The following is a 22,633-nucleotide window of genomic DNA, read 5'->3' as shown; positions in this document are numbered from 1 at the left end:
TTGAAAAGGTCCTTTCTATATAGGCTTAAACTAAGGGGCTTCTAATAAGTATAAATTAATCTCTCAAATAGAATTCATAACTTGGGATTCATACAGCAGGGTGCTATGCAAACAGAAAAACTAAGATTTTGGGGGATTAGGCTCTAAATGTCTAATTCAGAAAGATGCTTAAAAGTCAAACTTCAGACCATAGTGTATTTACTAAGTTACTGAATTGCTTAAAACTAAGCTTATGTTTAAATACTTTGCTGAGCTGCGTTCTGAATAAAAATACGTGGTTAATGTTCAGTTGTTCAGCATTTGCTGTGCCTCCCAAAAAATTCTGTATGTGTTTTCTGTTGAGATTTTTTTAATTTAATAGTTTATAACATGTAAGATATTAAAATATTTGAAAATATTTTCTTTCAATCAGCAGACCACAAATCAGACGCAAACAGAATCTTTATCTTCATGTCCCAACACTGTGTCACCAGTGCCATTAAATAATCTGACCGGTGCTCCCAGGTTTGGAACAGTTACTCCAAATCGCGTCTTTGTAGGAGGAATTGATTTTAAGGTATTTTTTTCCTATTTTCACTACTAAATGATAATCTATAACTGTATAAAAATCAGTAGGAAAAAGTGTGAGACTTAATCATATGTGTGTTTGCTTAGGTGGTAAGTGCCCTTCACTATAACGTTCAAATCAACAGTAGAGAATAAAGCTTTTTACATAACTGTACTACAAAGTTGACTCTTTGTACGCCTAGCTGCTAGAAGCTTTTGACATACTGGTTCTTCAGAGTTTTCTCTTTCAGAGAAGATGGCTTTTGTCGTCAGCAGAGCTTGTGGTAGAAAAGTATGTAGAAGGTTTTTTTATTACGTATAACACTTAAGTGTAATTTAATGAACTGTAAACACAGATTGCAAACATAGCAAATGTTAGTAGCTTCAGTTCCTTTAGCACTTTTCTTCCAGTTCATACAAAGAGCTACAGTGCATGTATTCCTCACTTACTATAGTAATTTTCTTAAAAGCAATGTTTGTTTTTAAAACAAATATTAAGGCTTCTCTGGGCAATTTGCAGTACTGATCATAATTCTTAGAATGCTTGTGCCTTTGCATATGCCCTAAAAACCTCAAATAGCAGTGAATACTGAGCCATTCTTGCATTGTTCAGTCTCTTTCAACATTTGTGACAAGATATGCGCCAGGCTTTTATACCAGCGACTCTCATTTTGTCTTTCTTACCAGTTTAGATAATGAGTTAAGTCACTGACTTGCAGAACATTCTTGGTCTGCTTAGCTGTTTCTTTGTTCCCACCAAGAGTATCTTCTCTGCCTTAATCCTCCTAGGCTGAGGACCTTTTGAGCGCCGACTCAGATGAAGAGGAGGCAGAATGACAATTCACTCAGACTATTTTGCATGATAAATACAAGAAATTCCAGGATCTTCTGGCTCGTTTGGCTGAGAATTCAAATAGAGGCATTCATAATCCAAGAGATGTTGTACAAGGTCTTCAGTATATCTGGGCTTTAGCAAAGAGGCACAGTAGCTTTCTGCATTAATAGTAAGCAAATTACTAGAGCTGTGAAAAGACCTGTCTCACTGTTCTTTCTTCACTGCAATTTCAAAGGTTAAAACTTTTCTATGTAACATATCAATATTCTTGTTAATTGTCATATTTATTGTTCATTTTGAAAGATCTCTTGACTTCTTGGTTTGGTTGCTGATATGTCAATCTATTATGAATCTTAATTTCAACAACAGAGGAATTAAGTGTGTAAAAGAAGATGGATTTTGTTGGGAGAGGCAGTAGAAGGGATGAAACCTCTGCAGACATCTTAGCTACTCTTCCATTTACTCTTGATATCAAGCAGAGTCTTAAATTTCTGTTCAAATCATGGGATATATATGTCAGTCTTGGATTGTTTTCCATTCGGAATCTTATGGCAAAAAGCATTGGGTTTTGTTGGGTTTTTACCCCAAAGGTCTTATTCAAGTCAGCTGGGGGAGGGGAGGTAAAAAAGCTATCTATTTAGTTTTGTGAAAAATGGAGACAATCAACAAAAAATTGTTTGCTTTCCAGCAAGCTCTTTTATCATTTTGCCAGGCACTTCCATTTGGTCTGTCACCATAGCAGTAATTCCTATTTGTAAGAGGAAACATCTGGCCTCTTAAATTTAGAGAACAATTCAGTAAGAGAAGTTAAGCTGGGTACATTTTCATCTTCAGTGGTGTATGCCATGTATTTTTGACATAGGTGAAGGCTTAATGTTAGCCTTACTTAAGAATCTGACAAGTGCCTTTGTCCTGTTGTGAGCAGGAAAAGGCAAGTCCTGAACATGTTTCTGGGAAGCTTCTAGATACCATGTTTGTCCAGATACTTGCAAATTTCACTGTGAATCTTAGAACAGTGTTTCCTTCTTATTCCCCTTTAATACGCTGCTCTGCAGATAAACCGTTGGCTTTCCAAGTTTATAGTCTTGTGTAGCCATCCCTCATGTCCTTGAGGTATTGAGTGATACTTCCAGCACTGATCAATCTTAAGGGCTCTTTGGTTGTTTCTTGGCATGTTTTAACCTTCAGCTATTTTGTCATAGGTTCTTTTTCTCAGCTTTGTGAAGCAGCTGAGCTACATGTGACATATGGAGCTTAAAAGAAACAACCTCCCAGAAATGGGGAATTTTATCTATAGGCCTTTCATGTCTAAGCAGATACGTTTTGGTGTTCATTGGAGAAAATCTTAAGGGAAAGGAAAATCTCTGCTATGAGTCTTTTGTACTTCATACATGCTTTTCATTACTCAAGAATGTGCGAACGCTTTAGCATATGCTGTAGAATTGTTTTGTATAAGCTATCAGTTGTTTGTTTTTCTATGTACACAGGGTTTCACGCTTCTGTTTAGGTGCAAAGCGTGATCATCTATTCAAGAGAGTGGTTCTGGACTCCAGAATTTTTTTTAACCTGTTCCTGGTAGGTAGTTTCTCAAGAACCGGTGCAGGCAGCTTCCAAGGAGAAGACACTATTACTGAGCTTTAATAAAACATTGAAGTGTTTCATGCCCGTTCAGTGCACTTGTATCTGTTGTTACTCCTCACACTTTCAGAGTGACTGAGTATTTTCTAATGTTTTAATGCCTGAATACTTGGATTAGTGAGGGAGATAAAGCAGTTTTCTACCATCATTGCTCTCTGTTGGACTTAGAGGTTGTAGCAAGCAAGCTGCATTATTTCTTTTTGTAAAATGTGTCCTGAGGGTAGAATTACTCAAAAAGAGCATTAACTTCATATTCTTTCCAGTTATGAAAGTTGTTGAAATTAGGTTGTGTTTCTTTTAAGTTCTTTTGCTTCTCAAACTTGGATGAGGCAGATAAGCCTTTGATGTGCAGGAGCGCATTTACTGAATTGTATACATACAATTAAAAACAATAAAAGTTATTCACTTCGAGGTAAAATAGTACTTCTGGTATACTTTCTTAAAATAATGAGAAGTATAGATGAATATGGAAATTGCTTGAAGCATATAGAGATCCATGCATATAAGCATACTTCTTCCAGCGTTAGGTATAATATTAACTAAGGACCATGTAGAACAAAACTTTAAAATCTGAAATGTGGTGTTTAGGGCACCATATTTGATATATGTTTACATTGTAAAAGAAAACTGATTCATAGAAGGTAGATGAGTGTTCATATAGCTTAGGTGTGCCTTTACGTTAGGAACTTGTCTTACTCCATGCATACTTAGAAGGGAACAGTTTCCTCCAAATGGATTTAGGCCATTCTCCATAAAAAGGACCTTTTCTTACTTAATTTATAATGAAGAGTTCTATGGTGTGCCTATATATATTTGCAGAGTCTTATATTAAATATACTTTAGAAAGAGGGATTGTGGTATATTAGATGGATTTGACCATTAAGTCACTGTGGTTTAGTGGGGATTTTTTTCATATGTGACCTATGCATATCCTTCATGGAAGCCTACATACTCTGCTGTTTTGGAGTTTGAAAACATTGCAGTGATGTTTCATATTGTAAACAGCGTTCTAGTACGTAATTTACAGAAACTAAAATTCAGATCTAGTAAACCTGCCTCAGTGGTCTTACCTGTAAAAGGACGGTTGTTACATAAATTCACTAAAAGAGGAGTTTTAATATTTTAGTGGCTTTCTAGCATTATTGCTGAATATGAAAATGCAGTAATTAAACAGGAGCTGTGAGGCTCATACATGCTCATTCTTCTCTCTTCCTATCCAGGGTTATAATTGGTTTGTAGCAAACTTTATCCAAAGTATATCCATTAAAAGTCTTATGGTAAATATTCATTGAATAACTATGCAAACCAACTTTTCTTTTTTTCTTCCCCATTTTGATTTACTGTACTAGACTAATGAAAATGATCTGAGGAAGTTTTTTGCTCAGTATGGCAGTGTGAAAGAAGTGAAGATAGTAAATGACAGAGCTGGAGTATCAAAGGGGTTGGTATAGTAGAATAAGCGTGTTGTGGGAATTGAAAATATAACAGAAAGCTGACTGTAGTAAATTTGATTATGATTTTCATGCCTTGGAATATTACTAATTTTATGTTATTGATGTTCCCAGTTATTCCATGTATGCAAAAATTTGTTCTTTAACATCTACATATAAATGTCTTTGTAATTTGCATAACTGTGAAACTCTGTAGTTGTGTTATAAGATGAAACTGTGTGCAACTAGGACAAAATCAATAGTCTTTTCAGTTTTTTATGACAATAATAATTTAGGTAGATAATCCTAAAAAGGTAATTTAGTTATTAAACATATATTTCTACTACTGAAAGCCAGTGTGGAAAGGAGCCTAAGAATGGAGGAAGAGATGAGATACACCTGACAGTGCTGGAGTGCATGCAATAACTGAGATGTTGTGTGAAGATTTTGGGACAAGAACACGGGGGACAAATCTGACAGTGAATCATGATTGCAGAAAAGGGGACTAAACTGGAAGTTAGCAATAAGAAATGCCAAATAGCAAATGTGGAGAAAGATTAAGACTGGGTAGTAAAGTTACTGCTAGAACCCAAAGGGTTGTGAAGGAAATAAGGTGGGGAACTATACTGCCACAGAAGGGTGGAAAGAGGGCTGAAGCAAAAAGGAATGTGCATGAGAATTTGTACCTGTAACGTTCACTTTGGTCAGTTCTCTGCTGAGCAGTAAGCCTGTGGTGTCTGAAACTCACAATTTTAATGCTGTCGGCACTTAACTTATATCAGCAAATTACACAATGAGCTGCAGGTCTTAGCATAGAATATATACCTGCATGGCATGTTGGACTTGGTCCTGGTCCCAGATCTGTCACCAAGCCTCTTACCCTTTTACTAAATTCCAAGAATCTGAGACTTGTGGTACATGTGTCCATATAATACAACAAGTCCAGAATATCCAGTTATTATGCAGTTGTGATTGCCAACATATGTCTCAGTAAATATGCTGGAAAATAATTACTTTCAATGGTGTTGGGATTTCTATTGAAATTCAAGCATAGTGCTTCTCGTTAACAAGTGATTTAAGGAACTTAAAAGTTTGTGTGATTGATTATGTCTATTAGTTTATTGTCCAGATAGCACATAGAATGAAAGGTCTGTGTAGGTAAGGTCCCAAGCTAGGAAAATAGTTTCTGTGTTCTTTGAACTTGGAAATGTTTCCAAATTGTTTAGAGAAGGCAATACAGGAAAAGCCCACAGATTTAAAAGTATAGCTGATCAGAGACTTACTGGACCTCTGTACTCGAGTAAGTATGGAAATGCTTAAAAAGAATGATACGTTGTATTGCAAAACTTGATCTGCTGGCTGGAATGACAGGGGCCGCCTTGGTATATTCTGAAATCTCACCCTGAGAAATGAGCAATGAACCTAATAAATTATGCATACAAAACTACTAGAAGATGTCAAAAAAAGATTTGTTGAAATTCAGAAAGTTGAAGTTAATTTTGGGGGGAGGGACACGGACCCAAAACAAAAACATTTTTTTTGTATGTATGTGTTGTGGTACAGACTTTAATTATAAGATCAGATACTTACTTTTGCACAGGCAGTGCCACATTCAGTGCCCTAGACTTCTCTGGGAATGAATTGAGGGGTTTTGGTACAGCAGGAGTTCTGTGTAGAAAGCCTGTTTGATTTGTTGCAGCAGTTAGAAGAGGTATGGTGAAAGACGTACTGTGTCATGAAATATGAGAATACTTCATCCTTGATCACCACAGAGCTCTTGTTTAATGCTACTCTTGTCAAGAATAATTCACAGATAAACATTGTCTCTGCATTGCTGCTTTTTCAGAGAACTCAATGTAATATTGTGGATAGTGCTTGTGGAAGTGTGGGGCATTCACAGTTGCCACTGAAGGTGGGAGCTGTGCTATGAAGTACAGTATAATAAAAAATAACATCCCAAGTGTCTCATCTTGGGCACCCATAACAAGCAAGAGCTTCAGATCAAAATCTCTTTGTTTAATAGAAATGGAGGAACTAAAGACGTGCGCTGAGTGACAAGGACAATACTAAGAGTTTTGCATAGCTTTCGATGTGGGCTACTCATTCACTGCATAGAAACAGTAATATATTACCACGTTCTTAAATATGTTAGTAAGTAGACTATAACAAGGATGTTAAATTAAGATTACAGTTGTTACTGCAATCTTCATTTCTATGATTGATTGTTTTCCCATTAGTTTACCTTTTAATGTCACTTGTACTAAATATCAAGTAATAATACGTAATGTATGTAAATATGAACTTCAGAGACTTAGCTTCTGTAATTTTTATTTAGGTATGGCTTCATTACTTTTGAAACCCAAGAAGATGCACAGAAGATTTTACAAGAGGTAAGTGATAATCCCCATTATGATTATCTCTTAAATGAAATACTTTATTTCGTATTAGACACTAAGTAGCCCTGGTTGTCTGGTCCTCTTCTGTTTGCCAACTTGCATTTGAAGATCTGTTAAATTTGGTCTGTGTAGTTAAGAAGATGGCTTAGAGAGATCTAAGATAAGATTTACACTGAGATCTGGAACTAGGGAAGGGAGTTGCCAGTTCATAGTACAGGTCTTGACTTTGACGTAGAGTCTTTACTTTCTTAGTCTATAGTACATCTAGAGCTGTAAGGACTCTGTCCTTCACAATTGCTTTCATTTGCTTTGCTAGAATGGAAAAGGCTGCTCCATGTGAAGTCTTACTGGTGTCTCATTCAATGGTACTAATACATTTTTGTCTACTCTAAGTGCTTTAATTTAGATGTCCTACAATTCTATCACCTTTTTCATCTTTGCGTCATGCTGCTATCTCATATTCATCTTAAGATCAATTAGCATCTAGGCCTTTCTCAGACATCTTAAGCTGAGAGTTTCTAGGCTTTAATAATTTATGTATTAAATGAATGATTTTTTCATTTTGTACTCTTGAATTTCTTTTCATTTATGTGATATTCTGATCATACTTTGCACTGATTTTTTTGCATCCTGCTTTTCTATCATGAGTCATGTCTCCAGAAATTTCTTTTTTGATGTTGCAGTCTTCAAAAGCATTGCGTTAGTATTGAGAACAGACCTTGAGGAGTTTCACCAGGATCCTCTTTGTGGTCATATGCTATTACTACTAATGCTACCTTTTCCCATCTTTCTGAAGTAATTTTTTATTCACTGCAGTTTTTCCTATTAGTCTTCACTTTCTGTAGTATCATGTGTAATTTTTCATGCAGTGCTGTATTAAATGCTTTGAAGAAGTCCATACGGATTAGATATTTCTATTAACTGTGAAAGTTGTGTATAAAAAAAAAGTCTGAATTCTGATGGATCACATCAGTGAAATACATTGCACTGCGAGGAATCATTTTCTAGGAGTTGCTCTGTGTTTAATAGGCTGGGTAGGTATGTTTGCCGTAATTAATACTTATTTATGAAATCCCAGATTCAACAAAATAGTTTAGCCTCTTCCTAACTTTAAATCTGATAGGTGGGACTTTGCGTTATGTACAGGTGTTCAAGTATTTTGCTAAATAGGGCTCAAATGAAGAAAATTTATTGATTACCTAACTGTTGTCCTTCTGTTGAACGTGATTTAGAACTGTATTTCTTTCTATGTTCCTCTTTAAGAAGTAATTGTCTCCTTACTGGAGAAGTTACAGGTTTGAAAACTGAAAACTTCATGGTGTAATGTGGTAGTGTTTAGTGTGCATTCTCCCTTACATAACTGTTCAGGGAAGCAGGCCTTCAGAACTGTTTTAGGTTTTGCAAAACAGTATTTAAAGAGATGCTGACAACTAAAAAAAAGGTTGATTTACCCTATTCTTTTGCATTATATTAACAAGTAGTGAGTTCAGTGTCAATTTAAAAACAAAAGCAAAGTCTTAATTTACCTGATGTACTTGATGCTCACTTTCTGTTGTAAGCAAAACAGTTGGAAGAGAATGTAGCTTTACTTGTCTGTACGTAGTACTTCTTTATTAAAAAATTCTTCTGCAATAGTTTAGCCTTATTAGGGTATCTGTTTTAGTGTGCTTTTATGTTTTGTTAGCCTGGATGTAAGGAAGTTTTAAGGCAGTCCTGAGTGAGTATGGGGATTTTTTTACATTCGGTCCTTATAATCTGGCCGTTTTCATAGACTTACTTTTTCCTATCATATTTTGTAAAATGTCATGATCATAAAAAATAAATTTAATCTTTATACTTGAAATTGTCTGTTTGTGTACACGTGTGCTTTTATAAAAGCAGTAAATACGTGAGAGGTAAAACTAAAAAAAATCTGCTGACAATTATAGGTATAAGTTGTTAGTCAAGAGGCTCCGTGAAGAGTAAGTAATACTTGAAATTACTAATGATTAATTTTGTGTATGTGAAGTCTAAGGTTAGGATAGAAAAGGAATTAGTATAGCTTTTGGGTTTTTTGAGATGCACTGTAAATAAAAAGCAGGGGAGGGTGAAACCTGCTAAGTGCCTTGTCTACTTCTGATTTTTGTTTCTTGGATGCTCAGATATGTGTAGAAAATAATGTCTTCTTTCTTTAATTCTAGGCTAAAAAACTTAATTATAAGGATAAGAAATTGAATATTGGCCCAGCAATAAGAAAACAACAAATACGGAGTCCTCGTACGTATTTTTACTTGCATTTGTGTATTATGTAAGTGTCATTATGAATGTAAGTTTTTAACCAAGATGTGCCTGGTCTTGCACTGCATTAATGCTGTGCATGGAATATGCTCAGAATGGTTTGCAGTGGAAGTAAATACATGCCAGTGGCAATGTCCAAATAAACAGACTGATGATCTTTTGGTTCTTTTATCTCTTTTAATATGTTGTTAACCTTTTACAAGAAAGTAAGTAATCTATCTAGGAATGAACTAAATAGAAATCTCTTTCAGTTGCCAGGCAGAACCTCAAATCTAAACACTTAGACTGTCCTCACAGATTCTACAGGATAAAGCAGGCTGTGCTGGTTGTTTGGGTTGTTACAGGTTTATTTATTTATATTAGCAAAATCCATCAGGACTGTTGTATCTTGCTTTCTTCGGTAGAAACCATAAGGAATGGGTGGCTGCAGTCACCATTCAGTTCTTAAGAAGTCTTTGCTGTAAGATGATGAAATGGATGCTGTATGTTCCTTCTGTGGCAAAGAACTAGATTGAACACTTACATGAGAGGAGTATTGATAAGTTTTCTTTGTCAGATGACTTCTTCATCTTGAGCAAGTAGGCTGTTAAGATGTTCTTTGGGGGAGACAGAAGACAGGTTTTTTTCTGGAGAAGATGCCCTCTCCTTCTGCCAGGGGCTTTTTTATTTCTATAATACACTACTGAAAATGTAGGATATAAATCACTAACTTTTAAGGCAAGATCTGTCAGGTTTTGGCACAGCAGGGCATGCTGTTTTGCTATTCCTCAGTAAGGCTATGTGTCAGATGTAAAATATGTTCCTTTAAGTGCAGCAGGGAATGAAGCGTGCTTTTGTAACTTTCCTTCAGTATTTGTCTGATGTACCTCTTGGAGGAGTTAAAAAAAAAAAAAAAAAAACAACAAACCCAAACCCAAAACAAAACCTTTTTTTCATCTTCTGTCTGAGGACAATACAGAAGAATTTTAGTTTAATTCTAAAGCTTTCTTTAGTTGTTACTGTCACGTTATCGATTAGAAGTAGTTCATATGTACACTAACACTGTTGGTGCAGACATACTTTCTGCAGACAGGAAGTTTCCCTCTCTCTTCCTCCCCTCATGCGTAGGTATGCCCTTCTGCCTTGTAAGTGTATAGGATAGTGTTTGCCGAGGGGAAATAGAATACTTTGGTCCAACTGTATAGTTTCTTTGCTCTAGAAATTATTCAGCATGATCTCTGGTCAGTCATCATTAAGGGGTTATATGCTTTTTTTTTTTGCTATGTTTTATTTCCCTTTCCATCTTTGACTTGGACTTTCTCAGTTGCATTGCTTGACTTGTGGTGAATGTGTATTGATAGAAGAGGGGCATATCTCTGACTATGCGTTTCAGTTCTGAGACCTGGGGGAACAGAGGAAAAAAACCTCAAAAACATTTTTTGAAGAAAGCTGCTGTGTCCTTGGAGATCTCTGTGTTTGTGGCCCTGTTTGACTGCCACTTCTTCCTCAGGCGAAGGATAGATCTGTGATACAAGATCATATTGGCATCTAGGGACATATCCTAGGATCTGATTTTAGTGTGTCTGCTCTTATGCTCAGCCTATCTAACCTTAGTCGCTAGGCTACTTTGTCCTACTGCAGCTCATCTTGAGGTTCATGAAGCCATAAAACCTAGACTCACAGTATCACTGTAGGGCTGTGGTTTATTCTATTATATTTAGCAGAATTGAAGAGATAGCCCATTTATTGCTGTCCTTTCCAGGCCACTTGTAATCTAGTACCTGTCTTCCCTGCTACTAAGCAAAACAATTTTTAGCTCTTCTGTCATCATAGGACCTTTTGTGCTAAGGGCTTTGAACATACTGGGAGGACCACTCGGTTTGCTTTTCCCCAGCACCAAGTATTGTGAAAATGGGCATTCTAAAAGCTGGAAAGCAGAAACGAAACATGAACAACTGGAAGAAGAATGATGAATTGTTGTGGGCTGGAAGAATTTCAGATAGCTGTACCTCCCCTAAGTGGTTTTATTTTTCTGTCACAGTGAGTTTGCTGGGTTTGATGGAGAATATTTCCTTTTCCTTTGCAAGAGACGTATTCAACAATAGCAGAAAGTTCTGTGCAATGTACTTGGTAGTTAGCGAAGTGAACAGGATTCTTGGCCATGGGATCCTGTTGGTCTCCTCATTTGATGTATCAGTAACTGCTATTCTAGATTGCTTACTGGAGCTAAAGTAGCCTTTAATTTTTCTAAGCTCTGTTTAACACTGTCCTAACAACCATCTTAGCCTGACCTGTCTATGGATAATATTTCAGCTTTATTGTATCCAAGTGTCTTCAGGCTTTTCTAGGAGTTAGTCGAACTCTTACTATCGATAAAAGCTCTTGAATCATTGTGGGACCCTTCTTGGTCCTCCACTTAGCATTCTAGTAATCTCTTCACTGTTGTGTCTGTCCATAAAATGGGACTTCCTCGTGGCGCTTACCTTTGCAAGGGAGATGAAAAACTAAAATTTGCTTCGTGATCTTCTTTATATTGTGTTCTTCCTGAGTTTTTTCCATGCTATGTTACTACTTAATGTGATTTCAAGATTTCAGTTTCAGTTACAGAATTAACTTCCCTTTTTTTCTATGCAAGTCTTTTTGTATTTGGAACTGAAACTTGTCTTCATGTTTGACATAAAGTTCTAGAGAAACATGAAGTCCTGTCCCATATATTCCCCCCGCCCTCCCCCCTCCCAATGCAGGCAGAGATAGAGTCTAGGTGATCTCAAAGGCAGTGTTTGGGAAAGGTAACCAACCTCTGCATAGGGATAGATACCCCTTATTTGAATAATGCTTGCTGTCAGTACCTTTTGGAGGGCTGTGTAGATGGAACTCTGCTTTGGAATCAGACCGTGCTGACTTACAGCCGCCGCGTAGCGGCAGCATTGGTGAGAAGTGTCCCTGTTGCTGACACCTAGATACCAGTTCTTACTTTTGCCAGGCTATGTGCCATCACAGAAACACAGCTTTTGTGTGTTGAGAAACCAGGCTGCACGTTGTAATGAAATCATTCTGTTGTTTTTAGTGCTTGGATCCTGTTTCAGCTAAATATGAATATGTGGAGGTTACCAATGAAAATCTCCTACAATGTGAAGTTACCTTTGGACATTTGAAGATTAAAAAAATATACATATTTGCTAGTAACTGGAGTTATCTGTGTTTAGTAATTTATATGCATGTCATCTTCTGCACCCCTTCCCATCTACCTCTGGAGACATCCTGTGACCATCTGCTTTCATGATTTTGTATTTGAGAGGGACTTGAGATAGCACTAAGCACACTGCTCCATGTTCTTTCCTTTGAATGTTTTGCTTCTCTGAAGATCAGAAATTATCTTTTTTTTAATGACCTACACATCTAAAAAATAAAACTTTAAACTTTAAAATATTAATTCCAGGTTCTAGTGTAATACCAGAAGCTGGTACGATGTACTTAACTACTTCAAGTGGATATCCTTATATTTACCATAATGGAGTGGCTTATTTTCATACGTCTGAAGTTGCTTCTGTTCCACAGCCGTGGCCAGTAAGTAATTTATTTTTGTATATATACTTTTCTATGGACCAGGATGAGTGCAGTGTTTTCAAGTCCCTCCTGCTTCCAGTTTCTTTGGCTATGCCTCATGTTTGAAGTTTAAATGGCTTCCTTATATTAGTCTGTTTATTTTGTGGGTTTTTTAAATATTACTTAAGTTTATTGTTCTTCTGCAGGGGACTTTTGCTTTGATGTAACCTGTTGGACAGGATAGTTCAGAATCAGTGTGGGCCCTACTCCAGGAGAAGTTTTGTTTTACTAAGGAGTTGTTGGTGCTTATGACCCTTGATTGGCTCCATTTATTCCTTCATGAGTGAGGTGTTCTTGGCTGCAAACTAGCATGCTGAGGATGAAAAGAGAACATAATGCTAGATCAACAAAGCAAAAGTGAAATTGGGTAATTTTATAGTCATTCACATACTCTTTTCAAGAATACTGCTTGTTTTAGGAGGAAGGTAATTCAATAAATTAATTGTTTGGCTTGGGGAACTTGGACAGAATTTCTTGGGAAGTACAGGAAGGAGTTGTCAATCACTTCAGGTTTTTTTACAAGGGGGAAGGATTGCAAGACATGGGGTCTGCATAAGGCACAGGACCTATATAGGGAATGCATCCTTACTAATTTCTGTAAAAGCAGCATTCACAGAGGCTGTACATACCATCTCTATGTATGAGTGGAAAATCCCTTCACATGTTGGGGGAAAAACTCAATAGAAGAATTACTAATAAATAAAAACAAAGTTTCCCAAAACAGAGATGAGGGCAGTAATAGATTCTTTTACGTTCTTTATTTTGGCACTGTAGAATCTTTTTCTCAGTATTTAACCTCTGTTTTAATCACTTCTCTTAACTTCTAAGATGTTTGCTCTTCTAACAGGCGTGATGTAGTGCCTTCATAGTGCCTCCTCAGCTTTAGAGGATAAGCATAAACACCTGTTCACATATTTCAGAAAGCCTTTTTGAAGTTCATGCTCTATAGTTCTAGAGAACTTGCTGAAATCCTACCTGTTGGAAAAAACAGTATTTTTTTTTTTTTTTTTGTGTTCAGTACTAGAACTTTGGTTCTGGTGCCCTGACTCAGATCCACTGTGTTTCAAACAAATGGCGCTCAATCTTTCCAGTTACAAATAGTGCTCCCTCTTTCAGCTTCAGTTATTTACATATTCTTAGTTTTCACTGTTAGGAAGGTACCTATATAAAGAAGTTAAGGAAAAACCTGCAAATTTGATGTTACAGAAAACATTAATCAAATTAAAGATATTAATACTTTTTGGTGTGTATTGTGCAGGTGTAACAGTGTAGATTGGGTCTCTTTTTTTTTTTTTTCCATTTTGCATTCTGCATTTTCATATAGCGTAGAATGAATTAAAGTAGTTTTGTAGCTGTTCCTTCCTAAATATTTGCAGGAATAAGGGGATTTCTTGACATGGGAGTTGCACACACTGGCTTTAACTGATCAGAACTAGAGATTCACAGTGCTTTGTTGTCCTCTACCATGGTGGTGTGGTTTAACCCCAGCCAGCAACTAAGCACCACGCAGCCGCTTCCCCCTCCCAGTGGGGTGGGGAGGAGGAAAGGGGGGGGGGGGGGGAAGTAAAACTCATCAGAGTGTTATCAGCATTATTCTCACACTAAATCCAAAACACAGCACTGTACCAGGTACTAAGAAGAGAGTTAACTCTGTCCTAGCCGAAACCAGGACACATGGCCATGTATTTCTGCATGCCTTTCTTTTCACTGGTGTTTTTCTGACCCTAAACTGGGCCCCCTAGAACCCAGGCAGGTTTCTAGCTGGTTTAGCTCCCTAAACTGGCTCGCTGTCAAATCAGATGAATGCTGGGGCTGGTGTGAGGTAGGGAATGGAGAAGGGAATATTGGGTTGGAGCTGTGGAGAGGGTAGGAATACATCAGTGACAACTTAGATTGCCCTAAGTGTTTACAAAAAATCTGCCTGTGGTCAGGGTAGTGCATGGCCTTAGCATCTCTAGATAGTGATGGCCTAGTGCTTTCTGGAAAGAACTAAGTAAATATGCCAAAGGCTTTTGTTTGATCTCTAATGTAGGGACTTAGAAACAGTGGTTTTGAAGACTCTTAAGTGTAAGTTAAAACTTGGTAAATCCATTTTCAAAAGGGAGGGAAGGTGGTTCAGCATTATAGTACTCCAGAACTGTTCTTAATAAGTGACAATTTATGAAAATGCTGCATTAAGACTTGTAACTTTTTTTCTTTTTCAGTCGCGCTCTGTTTCCAGTTCACCTATGATGGTAGCTCAACCAGTTTATCAGTCTCCTACATACCATTATCAGGTATCTTTTTGAAAATGGGTTTCAGACGATCAGTATTGCTTCCAGCCATGCAGTTTTATTTGCAGCACTGTCTCAGGTCTGTTTATTCTTAGGAGATAAAAAGACTGTTCAAAATAGTCATATGAAACAGATTTTAATTTGATTGAAGGCTTTCTTTTCACTAGAATACAATTTATTCTGCCTATGTAACTACATGGAAATGTAATAAATTTTTTGATGTTGCTAGACAACTGGCTTAGTACCATCCTTAACTTTTATCATTTAAGCCAAACTCCTGCTCAAAGCAGGGCTGGTTAGATCAGGTTTCTTGGGAACTTGTCCAGTTGAATTTTAAATACATCCAGTGATAGAGATTCTACAACCTTTCTGGACAGCCTTTTCCAATACTTGACCCTTCTCGTGGTAAAAGACTTTTTTCCTTATAACTAGTTAAAACTTTCAGTGTTCAAGCCTGTGTCCGTTGACTCCTGTGCTCTGAACACCTCTCATGAGAATCTGGCTCAGTCATGTTTATGCCCCCCCCCGGTAGTTGTAGCCAGCAATAATTATCCCCTCCCACTTTTTATCCTTCTCAAGGCTGAACAAACCCAATTCTCTCAGCATCCTGATATATCTGTTCTCCAGTCCCCTAACCATCTTGGTGGCCTGCTACTGGATTTATGCAGTACGTCTGTGTGTTTAATGTGTTTTGGAAAGTTAACTGTGTTTTGTATCTTCTGGTTTCCTAATTAGGCACGCTTCTTAGATGCTTCACTATTTTAGAAGCTTATGAAATGCCCAAGTCAGAGGCTGAGTGGAAGTAGACAAAACTATGTTCCTGAATTATTTGGGGGCTTAATGAAAATCATATTTCTTCTTTTCAATTAAGAATTGATTATAGATTTGAGATGGCTTTGATTCTAGTATGTTGGGAATTCTAGTATGTGTATGCATATGTTCTTAATCACATAAGTAATATCTTTTTTGTTTGAATTTAGGCACCAACACAGTGTCTTCCAAGTCAGTGGCAGTGGTCTGTTCCACAGGTAAATACAGTTCATAGTTGCAGCATTTTGCTATTAGTTTGCATCTAGTTTAAAGGTACGGTGCGCTTATCTAAGTGACATTTCCCACTATTGACAACACTGTTGAAATAAGTATTAATTGCTGTATTTTAGCAATGCATTTACAATGCTTGCTGATAGAATAGAAGGCATATAATAGCATTGATTGAAACATCAAATACAAATCTGATGTAAAGAAAGCATCTTCCCCTCCCCTTTCCCTCTGGCAAAAAGTTTGTATTAAATAATCTAATAAGTTCTCAGAAGCAGGTAAAAACTGCCATATTTTGCCTGATAGGAGAAATGAGTATTAACTAGCTCATTAACTGATACTAACTGTGATGTTTCGTTGGAGCACTGCTAGCAGAAGCACGTAGACACACAAGTATGGTGAAATTAGACCCAGACCCCTGAAACAGGAGGAAGAACTTGAAATTGCTAACTTGGTAATTTTCGGGGGAGACGGTCGGTTTTGTGATCTCTGTAGCAGAGGAGCTTAATACAGAAATCTTGACACTCAAGGAACTTGAATTTGAAGCTGAAAGGAGGACCAAGTCTCTTAAGCTTGAACTGTTACAATGCATCCTCATTACTTTAGTAGCAGCCAGCCTTGTCCACTTATGGTCAGTTCCACTCTATTAGTAGATGTCAGTCTGCTGCTTTGAAATCTGGGTACTGAATTACAGAAATACTGTGGGTTTAATTAAAAAAAAAAAAAATACTTGGTTTTTTAATGTAACATTTTTGCAAGAGAATTAAACTCTTATTTCTGTGATCTTGAGAGTAAGTGTCAATTTTATAAATTTTGGGATTTCTCTAACAATGCTCTCCAAAATGTAAATAAAATCTGAAAAATATATAAAAGCGATTAAAGGACATCTTTGTTTTATCCTATTACCTAACCTTTCTACCCACTTACCCCTCACTTAGTTTCTTTAGGTTATCAAGGATGAATTTGACACTTTCTTTTAAAGCTTTATCTTCATTTATATGTAGCAAAGAAGACTGTAAAATAAGCTTTGGTATTTATAGTGCATAAATCATATAATTTATGAAAATAATGTGTTTTATTTCAGTCTCCTGCCTCTTCACCTTCATTCTTGTATCTGCAACCATCTGAAGTTATTTATCAGCCAATAGGGGTTACTCAGGAAAGCGGATGTATACCTCCACCTCTCCTAGTGGAAGCTGCAGTTCCTGAGGTATCTTTATAAAAGAGTTTACTTACAATTGAAGTGTTTATCTGCAACTGAAAAACATAATCTTTTGGTTTAAGCACAGGCAGTTCCAAGCACTTATGTCAACTGTTTGCTGTACTTAACCTACACCCATGCTGCTGCTGTTAAATCGTTTCAGTGGTCCTCAAGTTAGAGTATCTCTCCCAGTTTTCTAGGAGGATGCTTTGACTCTGAAATATTTTAGAGGGTGTCGTGGTTTAACCCCAGTCAGTAACTTCCCCTTTCCCCCTCCCAGTGGGGTGAGGAGGAGGAAAAGAGGAAAAAAAAAGGTAAAACTCATGGGTTTGAGATAAGAACAGTTTAATAACTAAAGTAAAATATAATACTAACAGTAGTAATAATGAAATATAATAATAATAGTAATGAAAAGGAATATAACAAAAAAGGAAGGGGGGGAAGGAAAAAAAAGTGATGCACAATGCAATTGCTCACCACCTGCTAACCGATGCCCAGTTAGTTCCCGAGCCACGATCCGCACTTCCCAGCCAACTCCCCCCTGTTTATACACTGGGCATGACGTTCCATGGTATGGAATGCCCCTTTGGCTAGTTCAGGTCAGCTGCCCCGGCTCTGCTCCCTCCCAGCTTCTTGCACACCTGCTTGCTGGCAGAGCATGGGAAACTGAAAAGTCCTTGGCTTAAGATAAGCGCTACTTAGCAACAACTAAAACATCAGAGTGTTATCAACATCATTCTCACACTAAATCCAAAACACAGCACTGTACCAGCTAGTAAAAAAGAAAGTTAACTCTGTTGCAGCCGAAACCAGGACAGAGGGTCACAAGTGTATGACAGACAGCAGTGTAAAGACTAGTCAATTTGTTTTGTTTGAAAATAACATTTAAATAAAATGGGAGTCAGACTCTTCAGAATGCTGGATTAGTCTACCCAAGCCATAACAGTTTCCTGAAGTAATTCTTTTTCTGTGTGAGCAGAAGCTCGTTTCTAAATATTCTGAAGATCAGAATGAATTAAGAGTAGTTGAATGACTAAATAATTCTTTTGTTTACCTTTTTTTGCTTCTATGTCAATAGCATTTCTAATGTTTCTTAAGAGATTCTTAATGTACAATAAGGCCATTTCTTTATAATGGGATATTAAAAATGACAGTAAATGGCTACAGAAAAACTTACTATAAAATTGGAAGTGTATTATGGTTAATTGGTACTCTTCCTCTTTGACAATTCATTCCTCATTAACAGGGATGCCAAAATAAATGGTAAATTAGGACAGTAATCAAGTATTTTTACAAAAGTTGAAGAGTATTTCATTGCTACAAGAGAAGTTCCAAAACTGGTATTTCAAACAAGTGGGAAATCCTGGCATACCTAAGTAATTTAATTTCCCTACAAATATTGAATAATACAAGACTTTGGTTGTTGGGGTTTTTCTTTAAGTGCATAAATATCAGTATTTATTGTATAATCATAAATCTTATTATCAATGTTATTATTTTACCTTTTGTATTTCATAAATCAGATATCAGCTTATACAGAGAAATTTGAAATCTGTGAGCACTAAGAAAAAACATGAAATTAGTTAAGGAATATTTGGATGTAACATGCTCTTGGTTCATAGGTACATAATTTGTTGATGTTAAAGGAAGCAATATGTGGAAATTCAGAAGATGGTGTAAAATTCAAAGAAAAGCCTGTGTAGTATTTGTATGTAAATATCTTGTAAGTGTGATAATGCTGGGAATTACATTTCAATATGCTAATCTACACATGTAAACACTGTTCAAATTAGAGCTGAGTGAAATGAATTTGTAGTAGACAAGTGTGCTACTTCTGTCAAGGAAACTGCTTTTTGACACTGGTCTAGATAAACTAAATCTACCAAACTTTGGTATGATGGGGAAAACAGATTTAAATATTAAAACTTTGTTTTTTAAAGAGTCAGTAGTTTAGATAAACATAGTCCACAATTTGAAGTTTTAAGGAATCTAAATTCATGTGAAAGGTTTGCAAAAACATAAAATTATCAAACAAGCTTTTCTGCTCATTTTTTATATTTTCATTTTTTGTATACCAGCTGTATTCTGATCATGGAGTTCAAGCACCACATCACCAGCCTTATGCCCAGAGTGCCATAGCCATGCCTGCACCTGTGAGTATCAAACTAAGATAGTTAAAGCAACCATGGTAGTATTACTGTCCCCTTTCTTGAAGGGGGACAGTAAGAGAAGAGGAGCAAGGATGAGTGTCTTTTATTAATGAATTAATAAACAAGGAAAACAGAAACATTGCAGAGAAACTGAGATTTTTTTCTTCACTTGAGGCTTTGTTACAAAGGACATAGGTATTACTTATTTTGGACCTATTTGGGGGAACTGGAAAAAAAAACCATGACTAGTTATTTAAAACTTGAGATACAAAGAAAACTGCAAATGAAAAATGTATTTTGAGAGAATACCCACCTCGTTCAGTTCTTTGAAATGATGGTTACAAATCCTTGCCTCCGTCTCTGGATCTTGAAGTTGAGTTCATTACTTGCAGCCTTGGATAAGGACCTTGTGTTGTGGCAAGGTGGAGTTTTGGAACACAGAGCATGAAAAACTGTCCTGGTTGGCCACCTGTGGGTGTCTTTCTGTGCGGTTTTGATTTCTAAGTGTTTTTTCTGGCCATTCTAAAATGTGATTCTTCTGTGTCACCTGATGCAAGTTGTTGGGGGTTTTTGGGTCCCAGTTTAAGGTCCTTTTGCCTAAATTAATAAGGTTGTTAACACAACATATGAAATAATATCTAAACTAGATTTAGCCTAGATTTGCCTGATAACAAAGGACTAAAGGTGTCAGTAGTTCTACTTGATATTAAAGCACTTACTCTTCTGTGAAAGATGCTTACTCAACTACAAACTAAATATGAATGAATCAAAGCCATGTTACAGGCTTTTATATGTTTTTTTTTCATTTATTTTACGTTTCTTTTAAGAAAAGAATCTCTCTTCCAGACTATTGTGTAACAATATCTACTAAGTATTTCCGGTAGAGGGGGCTGTAACATTAAGTGTTGTCTTGGAATAAAATGCAAGTACTCCAATTAAAAAAAGAGAAGCTGAATATGAATTTGAGAACACTAATCCTGAGTGATTCATATTTTTAAGAAATACTTAAAAGGGAGTTGGTGTAACACAGTCATCATAATATCCAGTTTATATTCCATTTTCTAACAGTGTGTGAAAACACTTGAAAAAAAAAATGGCAATAGTAGTCTCAATCAAAAACAAGTGCATACTTACTGTATTAAATAAACAAGCTTTTTCACCTTGAAACTTGACTTTTATTATCTTTCCTAGGGCCAAGGCTATACGAACAAGATAGTGTGAAGTAAGTTACAAGGTAGATCTAGAGCACGATAGCTCTTCCTCTTCTACAGTAATTGCCACAATACCATGCTTTATCTTATAGCAAAGGCAAAGTAGTTTACTCTGTGAAAAGTGATAATGTATTACAGTAGAATATGTGCATGCATGGTAAAACCATGTTTGGTTACTGTGGCACAGGAAATGAGCTCCAAATTCAGACTCTTATTTATCTCCTGATACAATATTTTCTATGTTTATTCAATAGCTTCAGAAGTGATTGCACATCCAACCTAAGCTGGCATAACCCAGCAATTCATTCCATTTTCCACACCACCCGTTTCCTGTGCTGGAAGAGGTTTTTGTGAGGCAATCTGGTAAACCAAATCAAGGAACTGATGTAGTTAAACATGAAGCCCCACTCCCACCACCCAAAAAGAGCTAACTTAAACTTGGATCAGTTCCTCAGACTGGTTTGTCAAGCAATGGCACAAACTCTTGTACCTATACAAGAAGTTTGGGATAGGATAGAGGAAGTAAGACTTGTGTTAACAATGCAGGTTTAAACTTGAGGAAACTGAGCATGAAATTGCTAATCTTGTCTGTTCCTTCACTGCATATCTTGCTCATTCTTCTCCATTTTCTCAGAAGTCGTTACCCATAACTGAAACACTGCTCTGTTCAGGTCTCAGGTAGATTCACAGATACAGTTAAACCCTTACAAAGACTTACTGAATTCTGATAATTTTATTCATTACAAGATGATGCCAAATAGTTTTTTGACAGGTTTTAATTTTTATTTAGTTAGCTTCGTTTAGTAGTAAGTAGTTCCAGAATATAATTCTTCCTTTTCACATTTCACCTTACCTTTTCACATACCCACTTAAAGTTTTGAATATATTCCATGTGTAATGAATATGATCAGCTTGTATTGTGTCTATCCCTGTGGCTGAGCACTCAACAATGATTGAAAAAAAAAAAAAAAGAGCAAATGTTGACAGCAGACTGCTATGTATTAAGCAAGTGGTTGTGTCAGTACCACCTGCTCCCCAGCTGCATAAAAATAATGCCTGCTGACTGTAGTCTTGTTAAAGTATCCCAACAAATGTATCTGCTCCTTGAAAATTGCCAAGTAGTGGCCATGTAAGAGAGAGCAGATGCTTAAAGTAGTGACCTTACCTTGAAGGTAATCTGCTGATTGCCTCCACCACATTAGGAATAAATGTATGCTTCATACTAGGAGCTGGAAGTCATATGGTGAGAGTAGGATGGATACAGCCAGTATCCATATATTTTTGGCAGTTGTAGACTTCTTACAGCTTTCAAATGCAGCTCAAAACAGAGTTTGCATTGCAGTTATACTTTAATGAAGTCACAAGGGTGAGCAAACAAAATGGATGAAATCTTTATTGAAGAAGAAAATCACAAATTTCTAAGCTAGTGTTTCCATTGCTGTTGTGGATGTATAAAAAGAGAACTCAGTTCATTAATCATGTAAACCATGTAGCAGCTAACAAAGGAGGCTTCAGTTCTGGCAATTCTCTAATTTATTTTTCATCCTCTCTATTCTACCACTTAAATAGAATTTTGTTAATGTCACTTTTAGTACGGAATTTGTAATAGTCTTAAATGAAAATTAGAAGAAAATATTCTCCAATTTCCAACTATAATTTATTTTTTAGATCCAAATTTGGTATTTAAGGTCAGGTTTGAATCAAATACTAATCCCTTCCCCTTGATCATGTGTTTGCTAATGATCCTTTGTATTTACTTGAAGGTTTTTTCTTTTGGGGATTATAGCTTGTTTTGTTCATGAGTATTTGGAATTGATTTCATCTTCACATCTATGCAAATGGATAAGGTTAACATTGATTCTCAAAGGCTGTTAGGTGACACTTTTTTTTAGGAAGCGTGAGGTTTTTTTCATCTATACTGGATATTATGCAGTGTTTCAGATCCTAAATAATCCTTTAATATGGAGATTAATGTTTGGATGCTCCTAGAGGACATGTATGAGATTGTGTTTGGTAGTAAGATCTGTGTAGTCTACAGTAACAGCAGAAACTT

At 36.5% G+C, this 22,633-nt stretch overlaps 1 protein-coding gene across 6 annotated transcripts in view; it reads left to right on the top strand.

The window, feature by feature from the left end:
- Nucleotides 1-22,633, top strand: part of BOLL (boule homolog, RNA binding protein) — a 35,031-nt gene that overhangs the window by 3,085 nt on the left and 9,313 nt on the right. For 5 of the 6 annotated variants that reach the window (XR_007766800.1, XR_007766799.1, XM_050900398.1 and 2 more), the window contains 9 exons: nt 413-556; nt 4,369-4,460; nt 6,785-6,839; nt 9,026-9,101; nt 12,541-12,668; nt 14,912-14,983; nt 15,961-16,008; nt 17,103-17,228; nt 19,298-19,372. Coding sequence is in view for 4 of the 6 variants with exons in the window: in XM_050900398.1 (XP_050756355.1) it covers nt 413-556; nt 4,369-4,460; nt 6,785-6,839; nt 9,026-9,101; nt 12,541-12,668; nt 14,912-14,983; nt 15,961-16,008; nt 17,103-17,228; nt 19,298-19,372 (816 nt within the window). In the remaining 2 variants the exon portion in view is untranslated. The remainder of the gene's footprint in view (nt 1-412; nt 557-4,368; nt 4,461-6,784; nt 6,840-9,025; nt 9,102-12,540; nt 12,669-14,911; nt 14,984-15,960; nt 16,009-17,102; nt 17,229-19,297; nt 19,373-22,633) is intronic. The other variant, XM_050900399.1, reaches the window with a different exon arrangement.

The sequence above is a fragment of the Gymnogyps californianus genome, chromosome 7 (assembly GCF_018139145.2).
Source record: "Gymnogyps californianus isolate 813 chromosome 7, ASM1813914v2, whole genome shotgun sequence".
NCBI classification, from domain to species: domain Eukaryota; kingdom Metazoa; phylum Chordata; class Aves; order Accipitriformes; family Cathartidae; genus Gymnogyps; species Gymnogyps californianus.
Note: the sequence above shows the minus strand (reverse complement) of the source record. Positions and strands in the feature narration are given on the sequence as shown.